Raw genomic sequence first — 21,457 nt, 5'->3', positions numbered from 1 at the left:
TTCCCTCTACTTGAAAACTTTTCTTAACATTTTTATACATATCTGTTGAAGATTTCTTGTTAGTTTTGTATACTTGAAATTGTATTCATTTTACTTTTTTTAAAAACATATTTTCTCAAAAAAAATAATATTTTCTCTGGATGTACAACTAGGTTGGCAGGTTAATTTTCTTTCAGCACTTTAAAGATGTGGCTTCACTGTCGCCCACCCAACTTCTATAGTGTCCCACAAGAAATATGTTGCTCTCTACTATAACTTGTTTTTCTGCACGCTTTTAAGATTTCCTTTTTATCAACAATTTTGAGCGATTTGATGATGACATTGGTGTGGTTTTCCTTGTATTTCTTGTGCTTAAGACTAGTGCAGTTTCTTGGATCAGTAAACTAATAGTTTCCATTAAGATTAAGAATATTCTGCCATTTTTCAGTTTTTTCTTAACCCCCTTTAGGGACACCAATTACCTCATCAAAGCTCTGGTCAGTTTTTTTTCTGTTTTATTTTGTACTGCTTCTATTGTATATCCACAAATTCGTTATTCTTCCAATATCTTATCTGTTAATACAGCCAATATATTTTCATATCACATATTGTATCTTTCATCTCTGGAAATTGATTTTTAAAATAGTCTTCATATCAAAGGCAATTCCTCCGCCTTTGTAACATAAACAATAGTCATAAGAATTGTTTTAATGTCTGCTAATTGTGCCTGTTCTGAGTCCGTTTTAATTGACTGGGTTTTCTCCTCATGAAGGGTTGTACGGTGTCATGGTGGGTTCCATTCAACTGTTAACTAAAGTCAGCAAGTCAAAACTATGGGAGAAAGATGAGGCTTCTACTCCCATAAAGAGGTAAGTCTCAGAAATCTATAGGGGCAGTTCTATCAAGTCGTATAGGGTCATTATGAGTTAGACTCAACTCGACAGCAGTTAGTTTGGAGTTTTTTAGTTTGCCCTGCTTTGGATTCAGCTGCAGATTCACGGCAGGCAATATGGACCCCCAAGATGTCCACTTCTTGTTCCCTATCACCGATGAATGTTATGCAATATGCAAATAAGAAGTTTACAAATGCAAAGGATATGGCGTTTAAAATAGATAAGGATAACATCTTGGATTACCCAGGTGGATACAATCTAACCATTTATACCTCTAAAAGCAAAGAACTTTCTCCAGCTGGAGCTTTAGAAGTGCAACAGAACAGAACTCTCCAGGGGAACTACTTACATTCACTTTTACTGCAGTGGTTCATACAGAAGCATGAAAAACAAGCCAACTTTAAAAAGAAAAGAAAAAACAAAGCAACTTATAAGAGCAAAGATTAGCAAATGGCTGGCAGCTAGCAAGGAAATGAGGGACTCAAGCATACCACCACAAGTAACTGAATTGAACAATAACCACCATTTAATGATTTCAACAAAACATTCAATGTACTTAATGTACAAAAAGTCAGGTGCTCACATTAAAAGTAAAAGCCCAGTCTAGCCCACTCAGACCAGGGACTTAGAAACTGAGAGAATAAATTTGCTACGTTACGGTAATTTGTTTTGGTGACAATGGGAAACTAACACAGGAGCCCTCTGCAGAACTCTGGGGCTTTCTCTGTGCAGCTCTCTCCTCAGCACTCTGCCAATTGAATCCTAGCCATCTCGCCCTTTCCAGACTCCCAGCTCTTTCTCAACTCAGAGGTCACTTAGTACACTATAGCCTGGACACACTCTACAGGTAAGAGTGTAGGACAGTCATAGGGCTCATCACGTTTCCCATCTCTAAGGGATTACTGGGCTTCAATACCTAGGATTTCTTAAAGCCTGCCTATCTAGCTCCATGTTGGCCAGATTATATTTGGCTTTTACAATTTCTACTAACACTTGAACAATGATCTTTTTAATTTTTCTTATTCTGAGAGCTAGTTCTTATTTTCAAAACATGGGTAGTGGGGAGTACAGGGAAAGCCTCTTGGCCAGTGGTTCCCAAACATCCTAATGCTGTGACCCTGTAACACAGTTCCTCATGTTGTGGTGACCTCCCCCACCATAAAATTATTTTTGTTGCAATTTCATAACTGTAATTATGCTACTGTTATGAATCAGGCGACCCAGTGAAAGGGTTCAACCCCCAAAGGGGTCACAACCCACAGGTTGAAAACAGCTGCTCTAGGCATAAAATATCAAGCAGAAAACACCTGTCCTTTGAAAAGTTCATTAGAATGTATAGTAATTTCAATAATGTTTTTAATTTTCCTGTAGTTATCTGCTCTATTTTAGACAGAGCTCCTCAGAAAATTATTGCTAGCCCTGTCTGTTTTAAGCCTTCGAACATATAATTCAACAATAAAGTTTCAATCGCATCTTCAATTTGTTACTTTTCTCTTACTAGATGGAAGAGCCTCTATGGTGAAATGTCTATTTTCTTTTTCTCTACTTTCTAAAATTTATCCCACTGTACATTTCTACTATGGTTCTCTAAAATACTTCAAAAACATCATCAAACTCATTTTCTCCTTTTTCAACTGCCCATTCCATTACGTTCTTTGATACAGTTAAGACACCCACTCTAATGATCTGATACTGTTCCAAGAATATTTTAAACATGAGAATGTAATCACTGCAAAGCCACGTGTGCTTAATCCCTGCGATGGCATGCTATCGTGCTACCTTCAGTTCAAAAGCTTCTCGTTTTATATCTTCTCCACGCAAAAAAGGGCTTTCTCTTCCTATTGTAACAACGATCTTCATTTCAACAAAATACTTAAGCAGAATAGATGCCATGTTTGTCATAATCTAAAATTGAGAACTCTTCACAATAGTGAAATGTTTTTCATTTACATGTACCATTAATATTACAAGAAAAAGAATTTTGGTGCAAACAACTTAACCCTTGACATACTCATTCATAAAAGTTCAATTAATATATGAGGCATATATGAATATTAAAAGTAAATCCCCTTCAAATTATATAATATACAAATGATAGAGCTGGGATTATAACACACCTTTTGTTCTTTCTACATTACTGTATCATCTCTGACATTTAACATTTTTAATTAAAAATGTACTTTGAATTTTGTGATTACTTGCCACAAAGAACCAATCAGTTTAATGTGATTTACTACTGGAAATGGTTAAGTTGAGAACTCTCTCCAAGTCCATGATCAACTGTTAACGAGTAAAACAGAGCACACCATTTCTCTATTTGTGTGTGTGTGTTCAATATGCACACACACACAACCAAGCCTTTGTAAAACATTGATCATCTTTCCAATACAGGGTTTTTTAACTCGACTTCAATTAAACTGAATATATAGTATATACTAAGTGTACTTTAGTGTAACAAAACCAAGTCATTCACATTCCATACCTTATGAGTCCTGATGGCAAATGTCTGAGTGAATGGATTGTGACTAGCAGCCCATGCCTTATTAGCTAAGCACTATGCAATCTTGAAAAAGAGACAGTTTTTAGTGGCTGTTTTCTTATCTATACCAAAAACCAAACCCAAATTCACTAATGTCGAATTGATTCCAATTCCTGGTAACACCGTATGTATCAGTAGAGTTACACCCTAGGCTTGTCAAGGCAGTACCTTTTGTTTGGTTTGGGGTGTTTTTTTTTTATCACTTAAATTAGGAGCTCATACAACTCTTATCACAATCCATACATACATCAATTGTGTAAAGCACATTTGTATATTCATTGCCCTCATCATTCTCAAAACATTTGTTCTCCACCTAAGCCCTTGGCATCAGGTCCTCATTTTTCCCCTCGCTCCCCGCTGCCACCTCCCTCATGAACCCTTGATAATTTATAAAATATTATTTTTGTCATATCTTGCCCTGTCCAACGTCTCCCTTCACCCACTTTTCTGTTGCCCATCTCCCAAGAAGGTCATATGTAGATCCCTGTAATCGGTTCCCAAAAAAACTGAAAAATTAGATATATATGAGCAATGAAAACAAAAATTATCTGAATTATAGTTAAGATTACCCCTCCACCATTAAAGAATTATTTCCATTATTTATATTTTTAAACTTTATACAACTATGTATTCATATATACTGTAAAAATATATAAAAGCAACAATGACCAAAATAGCAAAAACAGGTATAGAAAATAAACTGTGAAGTAATACACCAAATTATTAACAATGTAAACATGAGTCACAAATATTTTTCTTCCTATTTTTCTGCATATTGTATGTTTTCTATAAGGAGCCTATACATACCCTAAAAATCATGAAGCATATATTTCATATCTTGGAAGCTCAAAATCCTTCATATTCTTGAATCATATAACTTCCCCCCATAAAATACATAAAAAGATAAGGAATAACAAAGCTGAATTGAGATGGAGATGCTAAGTGAGGCTCACTCATTAGCCAAGTGGCTCCATCTATTAACTAGCCTCACTGATTGCACAATTCAAATTCTAGCCTCAACAAAATTACAAATTACTACATGTCAAGAAGCCTCAAAGATTGCTCTCAAATAGCTTCAACCATGAATATTCAACCACTGAATGCTAAGGGTCCACTATACTCCTATAATGAAGAAAATCCATGCTGCTTATATTTTGAATTTGAAACAATCAACACTCATGCCAAGGGGAGACTTTCTAAAATTGTTCTGATGTATAAATATACACTTCCAGAATTTATTGTTTTGATCATGTATGCCTTTTTTAAAAAATCATTTTATTGGGGGCTCTTACAGCTTTTATCACAATCCATACATACCTCCCATGGTGTCAAGCACATTTGTACATATGTTGCCATCATAATTTTCAAAACATTTCCTAATGAGCCCTTGATATCAGGTCTTCATTTCCCCGGTCCCTCCCAGTCCCCTCGCTCATGAACCCTAATGTATGCGTCTCTCATGCTGTGAAAACTAAAAATTCAAATTGTTCTCTGAAAATCAAAACTTCACCCTAACCAATGCTTGCTTTTCGAAAGCTAAGCGTGATCAAATTGAAGCGATGACATCTCTACCAGCACATCGCAACAGAGCAGCAACGTCTTCAGGCGCAGGAAGAAAATTACTCAGGATTATTAGAAAGATTCTTTACTACTAACAAATTTAATTTATTATAAAGTTAGAGGCCTTCTACATGTTGTTCTTTAGATATAAGATTATGTAATTTTTAAATGTATTTTTCCTCCAACAGCAGTGGGTTTGGTTTTGTTTGGGGTCCTCTCTTCGAGGAAATACACAGGCCAGCAGTTCTGACAATCCCAACTGTTGTCAGAGATTTATATGGTGGCCGAAAGGCTCCTATGTACTTACCTCTGTTAAGAAACAGTCGCTTAACACAAATAAATTGAGAGTTAAAACTCATCCTATCTACCAGGATAACTATCTATATAAATAAAAAGCTTTGTTAGAAAGTCTAAATCATTGAATGAAAAAAAAGCATTATGTTTAGTAATAAAAATAAATAAATGTGAAGGTTTGACTTATACTGCAGGAAATCCCCGGATTATGAATGTCTGACTTACAGAGAACTCAGACTCCTCTTTAGTATTATGTAAATTTGCACACACTTTGAGATGATTAAATCAGCCCACAGTAAATTCACCATTTCACATACTGGGCATTCAGCTTTTAGACGTCAAGCCTTTTCTTGCACTAAAGTAAGGCAGCATAAGAATGTGCACACCTATTTTGACTCACCTCCAAATTCAACCTTAGAACTTCTAGGCATTAAGAACCCGTCTAGTTTGTAACATTGGAATTTCCTGTAGTTTAATCATGACGCATGCAACACATAAGAAAGTTAAAATTACAATGATAAAAACAACTAATATATACATTACTAAGTAGTGATTATATTCTTGGCAACTGCAGAGTATTTTACATACATTAAACATATATTCCATAACAATAATCTATACTTTTGAGAAATCATTCTTAAATTAAAAATTGCCATATGGCCAAGACACATGATACAATGTTATTAAATATCTTTTCATATTAATTTATAATATAATTTTTTTCTTCCTTAGAAATTAAGATACTTTTCAATACAATAATAATCCCCATCCAGACTCACTGTCGAGTCTATCCTGACTCACAGGGACCATATAGGACAACATAGGTCTGCATAGATCTACCCCTATGGGGTTCCAAAATACTAGAAAGCTCATCTTTTTCCTCAGAGTAGCTGGTGGTTTCAAACTGCAAGCTTTGCAGTTAGCAGCTTAATAAATAACGCAATAGGCCACCAGGGCTCTTTCAATACAATAACAAAACCATAGAAACGCAGAAATACTGTAGATTGCTTAAATTAGTACCAAAGGTGGGCTTTTTAAAAGATATCCAATGTACATCCCCAAAAGAGGTATTTAAAATAAAGTTTATTTAATAATCGTCCCGGAGTATTTAATTCAAAAACAAAGACCAGAACTGCCAGATAACCATAGGATGCATTTCTAGCTCCATCTGCTGGAATCACAGAATATTTCAAAATGTGATACATATTAGCAGTCCATTGCCTTAACCACTGGCCACCTTGTGCCCAGAAATGTGATACATTTTAATATGAAATAAATAATGTACCATTTTTATCACATAAAAAGAAAACTCATGAGTTTAAATTAAAATTTTAATTTCATTCAATAACTTCCAAAATGGCCAATATTTCAAGGAATTTAAGATCTACTCTAATAGTCCAAAGTAATATGCAATTTTTAAAACCCTACCCAAAAAATATATGCCTTTGGGAAAAAACTCCAGATCTACTTTCAAATGGTGAGTACTGTGAGAACTTCAGAATTGGAATATTTAATTACAGCTAAATTAAATATTTAATGCATATTAAAGAAAAAGAAAATTTAAGACTAGTTTTTAAAATTGTGAAGTTTTCTAACAAAATATACCTTTTTCTTATTAAAAATTATACATTTCCACTGTAAAAGTATTATAAAATGGACATACCCCAAATTAAAATGTATATCATATAAACAATCTTTCACCCAGAGAAAAACTGCTAGATCATAGAATTTTATTCTTCACGATATTTTTTGTGCACATATACATGTACATATTTCTTCTATATCTGCAATTATTCATTTACATCATCATCTATAATACACAAAAGAACACTCCAGTGTTAGGATCTAAGAAAATTTTAATGAACCTGATCTCCTACTTTAAACACTTATATTGCTTTTATTTTTATTATTATAAACACCTCAAAAAATTATCCAGTAAACTCTCTTTATACATATTAATAATAAATGACTTAATTATTAAAATCAATTATTTAATTGTTAACCAAAAAAAAGTAAATAACCCTCTGCCATTGAGTCAATTCTGAACTATATAAGGTTTCCAATACTGTATGTAAATCTTTATGGGAAGAGAAGGCAGTAGGTGGGTTTAAACTACCAACCTTAAAATTAGCCCAAAACCTACTTAGCAATATCACCATGACTTCTTATTAAACTGTTAGGAATATTTCACTAATAATGCTATATTAAAATTAAAGACTGACTTGATTTTACATCTTATGAGTTGGCATTAATTTGATGGCAGTGAGTTTACAAAGTAAATATATAAAGTTTGATAGCTTATAATTTAAAATTTTTTTTACAAATTTCTGTGAAACTTCAAAAAGGCATAAAATACTTTAATTGCTTCCTCACAATGTTTAAGAAACAGACACACCTCTTGCTATGAATAAATCAAAATAAAGCACACAACCCTCACAGAGACTAATTCAAATTCATGGTAGCTTTCCTTTAACAGACTGACTTTCAGCTGCGCAATCACGTAATAAATGTGTTTCTATGTCTGTTTATGGTCAGGTTAGCAAGACAAGAGAGGGGGCCTCAAATCAAAAATTATTTCCTCAATCTATTAGGACTCTCCTATTATTTTAAAGATTCATAAAACATAAGATCTACCATGTGAAAGTGAGAAATTCAGTGGCATATGCGGTATTCACAATGTTTACAGCTACTACGTTTATTTAATTCTAAAGCAACCATTAAGCAGCTGCATCATTGTTTAATTTATGGAACGTAAGAGTTTCACCTACCATTTGTCCATTAGATCTTTTGTACTGGACTGCCTAGCATGCTGCAATGATGCTCACAGCTACACCACCAGTATTCCAAGAACCAAGTGTCACTAATGACAGCCAGTCCCCCAAGAGCCAAAACATGATCGTGAATGCATCTTGCTTAAACTTAAGGACCATCTCAAGAATAGATGTGATTCACCAAATACTAGAGACCAAAGACCAAATAGCTGTGGGCGACACTAAAGGCATACATAAGGACAGTAAGTGGTAACAAAGGCAGGAAAGCAATAAAAGACCAAAATGACTGTAAGAAGGGGCTCAAACTTGCTCATGAAGATTTCGTAACCAAATTGCATGGAGGAAATGAAGAAGTAAAAGCTGGATAGAAAGAAGACTTCAAAGGACATTTTAAGAAGACAAAGTAAAGTATTGTAATGAAATGTGTAAATGTCTTAAGTTAAAAATTAAAAGTAAAAAATACTATTAGCATTTCTCAAGCTGAAAGAACTGAAAAGAAAATTAATCTCAACTTGTCATACTAAAGGATTCTATCAGCAAAAATCTGAATTATGCGTAAAATATCAAAAGCAGATGAAAGAAATACATAGTCACTATCTGAAAAAGAATCAGTCAAAGGTAAACCATTTTAAAAGGTAGCAAAGGATCACAGGTAGTTAAGGAAAACATTCACACTGTACTAAAGGCTCTAGTGAAGAACAAGGTTTCAGAAACTGAACGTCAACTGAGATTATTCAAAAAATAGATGCAACACTGATCCATGTCAAAAAATTTGAAATACAGTCACCCAGGCAATCAGTTGGAAGAGACTTAGATTTGCACTTATTCCAAAGAAAGATGACTCAATAGAATGGGGAAATTTTCAAATAATTTCAAACAATATTATTAATATCACATATAAGCAAAGTGTAAGTGAATTAAAAAAATATCTGTAGCACCCATCGAAAACAATGTCAGGAGTTCAAGACAGATTCAAAAGAGATCATAGAATGAAGGATATATCATTGCTGAACAAGGTAGATCTTAGTCAAAAGGAGAGAATGTAAGAAAAATATTTACTTGTGTTTCATTGACTATGGTGATGTCATTTCACTTTGTGGATCATAAGAAATTGTGGGATAACATTATGAAATATCCTTAATTGTGTTTGTGCAGAACCAAATCATGAATTAAAAGGCAGTCATTTGAACAGAACAATGGAACACTGTATGGTTTAAAACTGGAAAGGGAGCCTTGATGGCATAGTAGGGTATGAGTTGGACTTCTAACCTCAATGTCAGCAGTTCGAAACCACCAGCTATTCCTCGGAAGAAATATGAGGTCTTCCACTTAAAAAGATTTACAGTCTATGGATTGTGATAAGACTTGTACGAGCACTCATTAAGATTAAAAAAGAAAGAAAAAAAAACTATATCCAGGTTCACCTGTAAAAAAAAAAAAAAAGATTTAGTCTCAGAAACCCACAGAGGCAGTTCTACTTTGTCCCAGAGGGTCAGTCTAAGTTTGAATCCACTCAGTGGCAGTGAGTTTTGGGTTTAGTTAAAACTAGAAAAGGTATGCAGCAGGATAATCATTTAGTCTTTATGCTGAGAAAATATGCTCAGGAACTGAGTTAGATAAAGAGCTAGGTACCTAAATTAGAGGATGATTCATTATAACTTGAGCTATGGAGATTATTGCTGAAGGAGGACTTGAAACACTTACATATGAAGATTGAAGACTATATCTTCAGTATGGATTATAACACCATAAAACAAAAATACTCCCAAAAAGACCAATAAACAACAACATAAATAAAGAAGAAACTGAAGTTGTCAATGATTTCCTTCTATTTAGATAAAAAATCAAAATCCACAGAAGCAGCAGTCAAGAAATCAAACAATATATTGCATTAGGTCAATCTACTCCAAAGAACCTCCTTAAAGTGTTAAAGAGCAAAGATATCACAGGAGCATCTGACTTGAACCAAGGTTAAGTTACAATCATGTCATGTGCAAAAGAAAGCTACACGCTGAAAAAGGAAGAGAGGAAAGAATTGATGCACTTGAACTGTGGTGAAGTCCTGGATGGCCAGAACAAACAAATCAGTCTTAGAAGAAATACAACCAAAATGCATCTTAGAGTGAGGCTGGCAAGAGTTCAGCTCACTCACATTGACATACCATGAAGAAAAACCAATAACCAACAAGGACATCGTGTCTGTTGCAGTAGGGCTAAGCCAAAATAAGGGAAACCCTCAATGAGATTTTTGACACAACAGCCAAAATGACTCAAACATACCAAAGGTCATGAAATCTTTACAAGTCTGTACAAGGTTTCATGCTATTATTCTAAAAACACAAAAGTTTCATATTTTCTACCAATTTTTAATAATATACAAGATACAGAAAACATATACAAATGTTTTCTACTTTTACCTATTCCTATTTTAAATATCACAACAAAAAGTAGAACTGAAAATATTTATGTGCTATCCTTTTGTTCTATCCCACAATTAATGCTAATAATTGGCATTTCAAGTCCCATACTTCTGAACAATGAAAGAACAGGCCTCATCACGAGCTGATAAGTGATGAAGAAAACCAACTAAACATACCAGTGATGAGAATATTAGTCTATTCTGTCTCACTCCAATGTTCCAGGATCATTTTTAATCATATTCTCATTAAAGGCAGATACATCTTACTGGGCTATACAGAGTTTTAAAGCTAAAGGTTTTATTTTTTTTTAATTTATACTTTAGCTCTTCTGGTTGAGAGGAGTTAAATAGTATCACAAAGTAATACGGTTAATGTAATATTTACACATACACAGAATAAAGTATCAATATAAATCTAACTTCTAATTCACACCTAATTTATATATTAAAGGTACAATCAACCAAATAGAAGAGCAAGCCAAAAAGCACTTTTTACTAGGGTTCCGGTTCATACATGCACAGGTTTATTCCAAACAAAACATCTTTGAACATGTCTCTACAATCAATCAGTGAATGGTTCTAGACTAGCTCTCTCAGCAATCACTTGTCTTAGTCACCATTAAGGGCCTTCAAAAAAAAAAAAAAAAAAAGGTAATGGCTTCCAAGGGGATCTGTGGGACGGAGTCAAGGCAGGGAAGTCAGCTCAGCTCAGAAGGTTATGGTGAGTTTGGAGGAACCCCAAAGGGATAATCATGAAAGTTTGTTTTCAGAGGACATAGATAATCACAGAAGATTACTAGGAAGAAGTTTTAAGAAAACATCAAAAACACTTTGGTGAGAAAAATATAAGTAGCACCAAGAAATTGTTTTCATCACAACAATGCACTTGGTTCACTCTTAACAGCTGTCCTATGAATATTTTGTTAGGAAACCATATCCTATCTACCTGACAGGACTGATCTTCCTCCTTCAGGCAGCATGTTGCTCCCCACACCCAACATTTCAAAGAACGTGATTTGAGTCTCGCAAGGATGACAAACTGCCCTTTTGACAGGTATGAATCAGAGAGTACGGAATTCTCCAAGGAAAGGCTGGAAAATGGAAATATCACCTTCAAAAATACTGTGATCTATATGGAGGATATGTCCAAAAACCAACAGTTTCACATTTTTTTTTCGTGATTGTACTGACTTTATTACTTTTGCCATTGTATTTTCCTCACATTCAGTGCCAAGAAATACAACATCACAAGAAGAAAAACAGGTTCTCGTCGTTATTCACAATCAGCAGGGTCTGCTTCTTTCTGCAGGCCTGGGCACATTTTACAAAAGGGAGCACTTGATGGTTCACGTGGGTCACTGTATCATTTTGATGCTGATCCACTGAGGAGATTCTCGTCTACATTTGGTGGCAGAACTTAACTCCATGGGAGCCATGGCAGACTGAACCATTTCTGTGGTATTCCCAGATCACACAAAATAAGAAAATACCCCAAACAAGAAAATATAATAATCAATCTGTCCAGAAATTACATCTATAGGCTCTTTCTTTTAGTAAAAGGTAGGAAAGAGGGCCCTTTCTTGGGTCAACAGATACAAGCATTCGTGTGGTCTAGAGACTGCCGAGTTGGGACTGTGTCTGTACAATGGTTACAAGGCACACGTCCAAACCATTGCCCGCTCATGAAACTTCCACAACTTGTCTCAATTCTTCAAATAAAGGGGCAAGTTCTTTTTCTAGGCTGACAATTAGTCCTGTATTGGCATTGCTGCTGGCTATGAAACTCACCACCAAAGGCAAACGATTAAATTGAACCACCTGGTAGGTGTTAGAGTAACAGATGATACTTTTGTTTTTTGAGAGACCGAGTTTGCTGCCTTGGTCGGTTGCAAGAGCAAACGTAGACAAGAAGCCGGGTCTCAAAGCGTGCTCTGGAGCATTGTCGTTGGCCACTTTAATAACAGGTACCCCATCTCTATCAGATACAACAATAGCATGGAGTCCTTCAACACTTGGTAATTTTTTATACAGGAATCTCTTTAGGTCATCCGCCAATATGAGCCCCTTTCTCACACAGCTCAAGCTCCACTCCTGGGCTTTCACTCCCGGGGATACGCGGTTCACTCGGCTGTGTGTCACGTCAGGGGCAGCCTCAGACACAGACTCCTCTGCAAACAGTCATCACGTGACTCGTAACCCCGTCGGCTCTTCAGGAAGCAAATCAGGCGCCCTGAACACCGGTGACTCGCGATTTCCGGGGACCGAGAGCGGAAACCCAGCTAGGAGCCGCGGCGCCACCCCGCCCACGCAGCCCCGCCCTCACGCAGCCCCCCAGTTTCACATTTTAATACTTGTGTTTTATAAAGGTTTCTACAGCAATATCTTTTTACTTACCCTCATATATGCACATTGACAATTTTTTCAAAAATCCATTACATTTCTAATTAAGTTAAGTTCATTTCTATTACAGTATCCACAAAGATAAAATTAATAATTATACAATAAACTAATATTTCTTGAAATTTGGAGTATAGAAAGCATTGGAACAGGTGGTACAATGAGATTAAAGGAAACAAATATGTGAAGACTTAATATAACAAGTGAAAATTCAAGTGAATTCCAAGAGGTCATAAAATAATAGGTGACTGAGCAACAAATAAATATGGATTACAAATAAGAAGAATGTATAGTAGCATTCCAAAGAAAATTTACAGCATTTCTGATGTTTATAGGACATTTCTTCTGTCAGAAAATTTATATAAAAAAATCATTAAAGGGTGAAAAATAAGTTATGACTAGACAATGGAGACTTAAATCCCTCAAAATGATTATCTGGTGTTTATATCAAGTAACATCAATACAAAAGTCCAGGAAGCTACCACACCTAAAGCTGACAAATCTTCATACCTAAGACCATCTAGGGGACTGAAAAATTAACATGAATGTTTAAAAAAAGTATGAATTCAGAAAAGGATGAATGTGAAGCTTTATGAAAGTTACCATGTACAGCAAAGGATAAGATCAATCGAAAGATTAGAAACAAAGCCAAGAGATAATAAACCCCTCCAGAATCATTTCGGGAGCTAAAGTTCCAGGTCTCCTAACACAGAAACATTTATAAGCTGTGGTATCATTTAGAAGTTTCTCCCCCCAATATGGTTAACGGAGATTAAAACTATTATTTACTATACATTGAAGGTTTACTGTGCAGTCATTGTATGTGAAGCACTGCCCTTAGCCTGTTCTATAAGCAAAGTAAAATGCCTGTGCTTATACACTTTACATTATAAAGAGAAAAATTAGTCAATATAAGAAAATGCATTTATTTCCACAATTAAAGCCTTTAACATCAGGGATATAGTCCGTCATGTTTTAGTAGCTCTTACTTTTAATTCAGAAGCAGAATAAAAGAAATGGTCCTGAATACGAGGATTTTTTTAAATTATTGAGGCTACAGTCGTTCAGTGGTAGAATTCTTGCCTTCCTCAAGGACAAAGGTGGGGAACATCCAGCTGTTGGACCATAGAAAGCCTGTGAAATCATCAATACCTGCTAACATGACACACCTCACCAAACAGAAGCAGTTCCAGCCATCACATTAGGAATGTGTTAATCAAATGTTTGACCAATATGGCCCGAAAATGTTATAAATATCTAAATGGCCCTTGGCAGATAAATGGTTCCCCAACTCTGAGGAGACCTCAGCAGTTTCCTGGCCAATGTACCTTATAGGGAGATTTACTGATATGAGGCTAAACTTTTTCAGCAAAGCTTCCAAACTAAAAGGGACTCAGAAGGGCTGGTGCCAATGAAAACCCTATGGGTCACATGAATTGATCCATGGATGATTGTGGGGATGGATCATGGGAATGGGCCAACATCATGCATAGCGCCAACACCATGAGATAGTGACTAATTCAATGACAGCTAACAACCGTAAGGATAACCCACAATTTCTATTTTGTAAAACTGGGAATAGTCCAACCTGAGTACAACTGCACTGGTAGTGAAATCATTTTGCACCCAGTGCTCAAAACTATGTCCTCAATTGTGGAAAGCTATGGGCAACAATACTCATTATAGCTTTATCTTGGGGTAGTAGGGTAATAAAAATATCTTTTCCAAATTTTATAAAACTATCATCTATTTCTCCAAACACACACTTACAAACAAATATACATAAGCACAAATGTATCTGTTCTTGTACATCCCCTTACAGAAGGGTCACGGGGAAGAGATGAGCCAGTCAGGGTGCAGTGTAGCAATGATTAAACATACAACTTTCCTCTAGCTCTTAAATGCTTCCTCCCCACCCACTATCATGATCCCAATTCTACCTTACAAATCTGGCTAGACCAGAGTATGTACACTGGTACAGATAGCAACTGGAAACACAGGGAACCCAGGGTGGATGCGCCCTTCTGGACCAGTGGTGAGAGTGACAATACTGGGAGGGTGGGTTGGAAAGGGGAACTGTTTACAAGGATCTACATAAAACCTCCTCCCTGGAGGACGGACAACAGAAAAGTGGGTGAAGGGAGACGTTGGACAGTGCAAGATATCACAAAATAATAATTTCTAAATTATCAAGGGTTCATGAGGGTGGGGAAAACAGGGAGCGAGGGGAAAAAATGAAGAGCCGATGACAGGGGCTTAGGTGGAGAACAAATGTTTTGAGAATGATGAAGGCAATAAATGTACAAATGTGCTTTACATAATTAATGTAAGTATGAATTATGATTAAGAGTTGTATGAGCCCCTAATAAAATGATTTTTTAAAAACTTATCTGTTCTTTGGGCTTAAAATAAGCAATGAATTCAAAAGGAAATGCATTGTTGTACTATCCCATATTGCATATAACAAAAGCAAAATGTATGTCTTTGCTTATAAAAATCTTCATAAAATATTGAACTTAAAACTCAGTATAAAACTGTAGTTTTCAAAGAATATCGCATCGTGGTTATGCTTTGGACTGCGATCCTTAAGGTCAGCAGTTTGAAACTACCAGCCACTCCATAGGAGGAAGACGGCATTCTACTCCCGTAAAGTTACAGTCCCAAAAGAAAGCCACTGGGCACTTCTACCCTGTCCTATAGGGTTACTGTGAGTGAGAATTGACTCGATGGTAGTGAGTTGGTTTTTGGTTTGGAGAGTGAAACAGAAACAAACGGATAAATCAAGAAAAAGAATAAAAAGCAAAACCCAGCATTTATTTCATGTTTACTCTGGACGAGATATTATATTAAGTACTTTGTATTTTGTGTGCTATTCTATGTTTTATGTATAATAATTATATCAACTGCATCACCTTGTTATCCCCATTTCACACACACAGAACTGGGTCTTAGAAAATTAAACCATTTGTTCAGGTTGCTGTTGGTAAAAGGCTGAGCTAAAATTCAAACCCAAGTCTACCTAACTCTAAACCCTGGCACTTCAGCCCAGAAACAGACCCTGTGGCAGTTACATAATCTACTGTCAACATGAGCAAAGGGATGGAGTCTAGCCTGTCAATCAGGTTATAGCCAACGAGGCCTCTGTGGTCATGGGCTTCTCCTGAGGATTCTGGAAACTCCTGTCTTCTTCCTGGAAGGCAGGACACACACTCTCCCTGTGAGACATATCTGTGGACAAGCCACATGCAGCTACACTGATGGAGCCAGAACCCTGAAGCTGGAGGAGCCATGTGGAGACCAACACCAGCACTGAGATTTATAGACCGGTATCAGGCATATGGGCTAATATCAGACTTATGGACTTGATCTGGACTAGGCTGGGGTGATTTCTTAAAATACAATTACTCTTTATATAAATCTCATTCTTCAACACATGAGTGTCTATGAATTTGTTTCTCTAGTCTACCGAGACTAACACAGACCCTAATTTAATAATTTAAACTATTGAACAAGTATCACCAAAAATCAGTAAAAAAAAAAATCAGTGGTACTGGGATAACTACAGGGAAGGCAGAAAGAAAAGTGAGTTACCCATATAAACCCTAGAAGAATTAAAAATTAAGTATTAAAGATAAATTTTTTATTTATTTATTTTAACAATTTATTGGGGCTCATACAATTCTTTTCACAGTTCATACATATACATACATCAATTGTATAAAGCACATCTGTACAGTCTTTGCCCTAATCATTTTTTTCTCTTTTCTTCTTTTACATTTTATTAGGGACTCATACAACTCTTACCACAATCCATACATATACATACATCAATTGTATAAAGCACATCCATACATTCCCTGCCCCAATCATTCTCAAGGCATTTGCTCTCCACTTAAGCCCCTTGCATCAGGTCCTCTTTTTTTTCCCCCCCTCCCTCCCCATTCCCCCCTCCGTCATATGCCCTTGGTAATTTATACATCGTTATTTTGTCATATCTTGCCCTATCCGGAGTCTCCCTTCCCCAAAGATAAATTTTTAATGCTAAAACATGAGTAGGAGAGTCAATTATTTTTTACTTTTTGTAGGAAAGAAACTAAAGAAATAATAGAACAACAATTTTTAATTTTCTTGTAACAAAAAGACAAAAAATTTAAGTAAAATAACTAAAGAAAAATACTTGCAAAAATTGGGGGGAAAAGGCTGTTTCAAAAACAACTAAAATGGGAAAAAGATATGAAACAGTGAAAAAATATTTTCTATATTTTGTAAATAAAAATGTTCTCATTAAAAATTAAGAAAAATTGAAATTGCAATAATAAAAAAACACTTTTTACCTATAAAATAGGCAGAAATTTTAGAGATCAAAGTATTCAATGATGCTAAGTTGGTACTTAAAAAAAAATAGTGGGAATATGGAAACACATCCCCAAGCCTTTAACCAAAAATCAAGTTCATTGTCATCAAGTCGATTCCAACTCATGGTGACCCTATCAGACATTAATGTTACATAATGCCATTTCCTTACATAATTATTAAGAAGAAAAACACTCGCCAATGAATATAATAACCTATGGAAATGGCATTATCTGATGAAACCTAAAAATTAAAAGTTTGGAAAAAAAATGTTTAATTTGGAAAACCCTCTAAATGCTCAACAATAGAATAAATCAAACTCACTGCCATCGAGTCAGTGCTGACTCAAAGCAACCCTGCATGACAGGGTAGAATTGCCCCTGTGGGTCTCTGAGATCATAACTTTATGTAGCAGAAAGCCCCATCTTTCTCCTGTGGAGCAGCTCATGGTTTCAAACTGCCTGTCTTGCAGACCTCAACCCAATGTGTAATTACCACACCACCACGGCTCCTCTCAACAGGATGTTTAAGCAAAATGTTTCACAAGAGAGAAAACAGGTTCACTTCCTAAAGAACAGTGTAGCTGCTATCAAATCCAAATCTGAAATGTGTATGTGTGTGTGTGTTTTACTGGAAGAATAAATGGCTTACTTATAAAAACAAGATAACCTTTGAGAACCACTGGCTTTACATACTGTAACATGCAGGTCAAGTTACAATCATTTGAAACTATTTTCAAAGAACATTTAATGGCATGGGGAAAATCTGCTATTTCTAAAAAGACATGCATATTGCACATGCTATTTCACATGTACACACATACACTAAAAAGTGGATTGTATTTTCTTCTTTGTATATTTCAATATTTTTCAAATCCTATGTAACAAGCACATATGATTCCTACAATCGAGAAAAAATGAGGGAATAGTTATTGTAGTTTTTTTTTAATTAAGGCATCACTGGTGGCAGACAGAGGGTCTATTCCAGGCTTCAAAGGTGTCTACGAGGGTCCAACAGTCTTACTCAGACCAGTATGTCTGGTCTTTTTGATGACTTTAACTTTAGATCTACATTTTTTTTCTCTCTCCCTCCTTGGGCCTTCTACTGTGCGCCTCATCAGTGCAACTGACAGTGGTAGCGAGGGACACAACTCTACTAGTCACAGTCTAGTGGAGGCTGTGGTTCACATGGTCCATTAGTCCTTGAGACCAATTCTTTCCTTGAGTGTTTACCTTTCACTTCATCCTCACTCCAGATGAGGAAAACCAATAGCTGCATCTCAAATGGCCGTATGCAGGCTTTTAAGATCCCATCACTACTCACCAAAGCAGAAAGTGAAGCATTCCGTTTTCAGTGGCTGATTTTTCAGAAGACCAAGCCTTCCTTCTGAGGTGTCACTGTGGAGACTCAAACCTCCAGCCTTGAGCAGCCAAGCTAGTTCACTGCTGCACCCCCCCCCCCCCGCATGAACTCCCTCTATTACCTACCAGAGTGAGCACAAATAGCTAGTAACAGGATGACTAATGACACGAAAAGCTACTATCTAAGAAAGACATCACAATGAGGTACAGAAAGTAACACCACAAATAAAATGGGGTCTGGAGACAGGAGAAAATAAGGAAAATATCAAAATCTCTAATAGTTGTAATCAACTCAGATAATTATAAAATTGTACTCCCCCCAAAAAAACTGCACGAGCACTTTCTATGAGAGAAAAATTTAAAGGAACACACATTGTAGAAAAACCAGTAAGATTCTTCAGAAAGAGTACAGAAAAATACCTCACAATATAAATATCATAATAGCTACCACTTATTAAGAGACAGATATTTACATACAGTATTTTTCATCCTAAAATCAAGCCTGCAATGGAAGGCTTATACTCTTAATTCAAGAGACCAGGAAGCTGAGATCAAAGAGCCACAGTGACTGTGCAGAGTCAACTGGAGAAGAACAGGGTCAAGATGTGAATGCAGGTCTGCATAGCTCCAAAGCACTCCACTGTAATTTTTTAATCACATCAATTTAAAACCTGTACTTGACAGAACAAATTTATTTTATCATATATTTTGAAATGACTAAAAAGTGAATCAGAAATAAATAAAATAGAAACTATAGTTTTATTATTTTAGGTCTTAAGACAGAGCTTAAGCTCTACTAACAAATCCAGACAAGCCAATTTTCTATTGCTAAATATTTCAATGAAATTTTATTTATCAAAATCATGGTAAGTATAAAACTGCTTCTTGACTAAGTAAAAGAAAAGAGAGTCTTTCATAACCAATGATGAATAAGAATGTTAGGTAAACATTCTGGTTTTCTGGTTTTATTAAGGACTCGGAGAGCTTACTACAAGAAATTGCAAATTATGATCAAAATTAAGAAAAGACATATTTTAATTACAATTTAGTTAAGAGTAAAATATCAACTATTATTATATTAAGCAATATATACTGACCATGAATCAGGGAGCCATTTAGCCATTGAATATAGTAGTTTTGAGGAAAAGAAAGCAGGATTTCATTGCTGATTATTGAGAAGGGTAAAAGCAAAACAGCACCAGCTGAAACTGCTAGAGTGAACGTGCTCAAAAACAACCTGAAAGAAAAAAGAGTAACTGTCACAAATAATTTGAAAAGGTAATGAATATGGAAGTAAAAAATTGTTTAAATCTTTTAATTAAAAGTATTATATAAACATTTCATAAAATACATAGATTTGGAGGACAAATGATATAGCTCTAATCCTAAAAACTAACCTAGACAAATTCTAAAATTCCTGCCTCCATGAAAAAAAATCATTAAGACATAAGAGATACAAATATTTAGCAACTAACAAAAAATTTCAATTACATTCGGTCTACAACAAACAAAATGCCAATGTCATCCAATACCTCCTTCATCAGAGTATATTTTTATAACTTGTGTATATTTTTATATATGTATGTATTGATGTTTATCGACGTTTATATGTAATGTTTCCAACTCCCAAAGACGAAGATTGGATTTATAAAGATACTGACAGTAACAAAGAATAACAATGAAAGCTTAAAAAAGAGATTTAACTTAGGTCAAAACCAGTGGAGTCATTGGAATGTAACCCCACAGTAAGTCAGAGGCCACCTGCACTGAAGACAGTTATTGACACACTTCACAAAGAATAAATTGCAGCTACATTCCTGTTTTAAGTGTTAAGTATTCATTTCACAATTTCATTTAATTAATTACCGTGGCAAAATATACTAATAGGAATGCAGCAAATGTTTCGGTTAAAAAAAAAACACTGAATAAAGCAATAAGAAAAACAAAAAAATTTAAAATAATTATTACAAGATAGAAAAACGTAAAGCTGTTGGCCTAAATGGGAAAAATTTAAATAAATTATACTGGCAACTAATAGGGAATCATTAATATGGTACTATTAAATAATATTTTAAAACTATTTTGTCATTTTAAAAAAGCAGCTCTAAAATGTACTAATAATGTAAAGATAAAGTAGAATTATAGGGCTTTCTCTTCCCAGTTACATATTTCTACGGTATTTGAAAAGTTTACACCTAACACATATTTTTTAATTTTATAGACTGGCCCAAAAGAGGGAAATTCACTAATATTAGCGATGGACATTAATATCCATTCCATTAGAATTCACATTAAGAGAAACAAAAATGGATAATAGTCCTCTAACAGAATAACTTTGAGGTCAATGCCATCTTGTGGCAACCAACAGAAGTGTATTCCTCCTATAAGGCCATTAACTCTGATAAACCAATGACAAAATATTGAATGTAGGTTATGTGACGCATACTAAAAATACAATTCCGATCAGAAAGTGAAAATGTTTTTTAAATTGATTTTACTGAACAATTTGTTTACTGAGCAAAGAAGTAAAATAAAGTCAAGTACAACTCTTGCAGTAACCTCTTCAATTTCCTCACTTGTTGAAAGAGGAAGTGTATCCTACTCACTATTATTCCTTCTAGTGCTCAAGTTAAAATCAAATCTAAAATCTTACATTCAAGTTCCTGCCCCACCTATTCCCATATACTTTTCCAGGTTCCTCTCCAGTCACTACTATACACTACAAAAACATATTCTTAGTTATCTAAATTCCTCCTTCCTGGCACATAAAATCAATGTTTGTGGCCCATGGGCCCTAGTGCATACAGTCATTTATCTTCCCAGGACACCTCTTTCTGTGTTCTACACAGCCAATTCAGACATGAGTCTTAATACAAAGCTCAAATGTCACT

At 35.2% G+C, this 21,457-nt stretch overlaps 1 protein-coding gene and 1 pseudogene across 1 annotated transcript in view; both read right to left on the bottom strand.

The window, feature by feature from the left end:
• The window catches only part of LMBR1 (limb development membrane protein 1), a 171,952-nt gene that overhangs the window by 115,488 nt on the left and 35,007 nt on the right, over window positions 1-21,457 (bottom strand). Inside the window, exon 4 of the mRNA XM_075550180.1 lies at window positions 19,664-19,803. Coding sequence (XP_075406295.1) covers window positions 19,664-19,803 — 140 coding nt within the window. The remainder of the gene's footprint in view (window positions 1-19,663; window positions 19,804-21,457) is intronic.
• Window positions 11,623-12,633, bottom strand: LOC142448533 (ragulator complex protein LAMTOR3 pseudogene; annotated as a pseudogene).

This window comes from Tenrec ecaudatus, chromosome 5 (assembly GCF_050624435.1).
Source record: "Tenrec ecaudatus isolate mTenEca1 chromosome 5, mTenEca1.hap1, whole genome shotgun sequence".
NCBI lineage: Eukaryota > Metazoa > Chordata > Mammalia > Afrosoricida > Tenrecidae > Tenrec > Tenrec ecaudatus.
The sequence above is the reverse complement of the archived record's forward strand: the minus strand, read 5'-3'. Positions and strand labels throughout refer to the sequence as shown.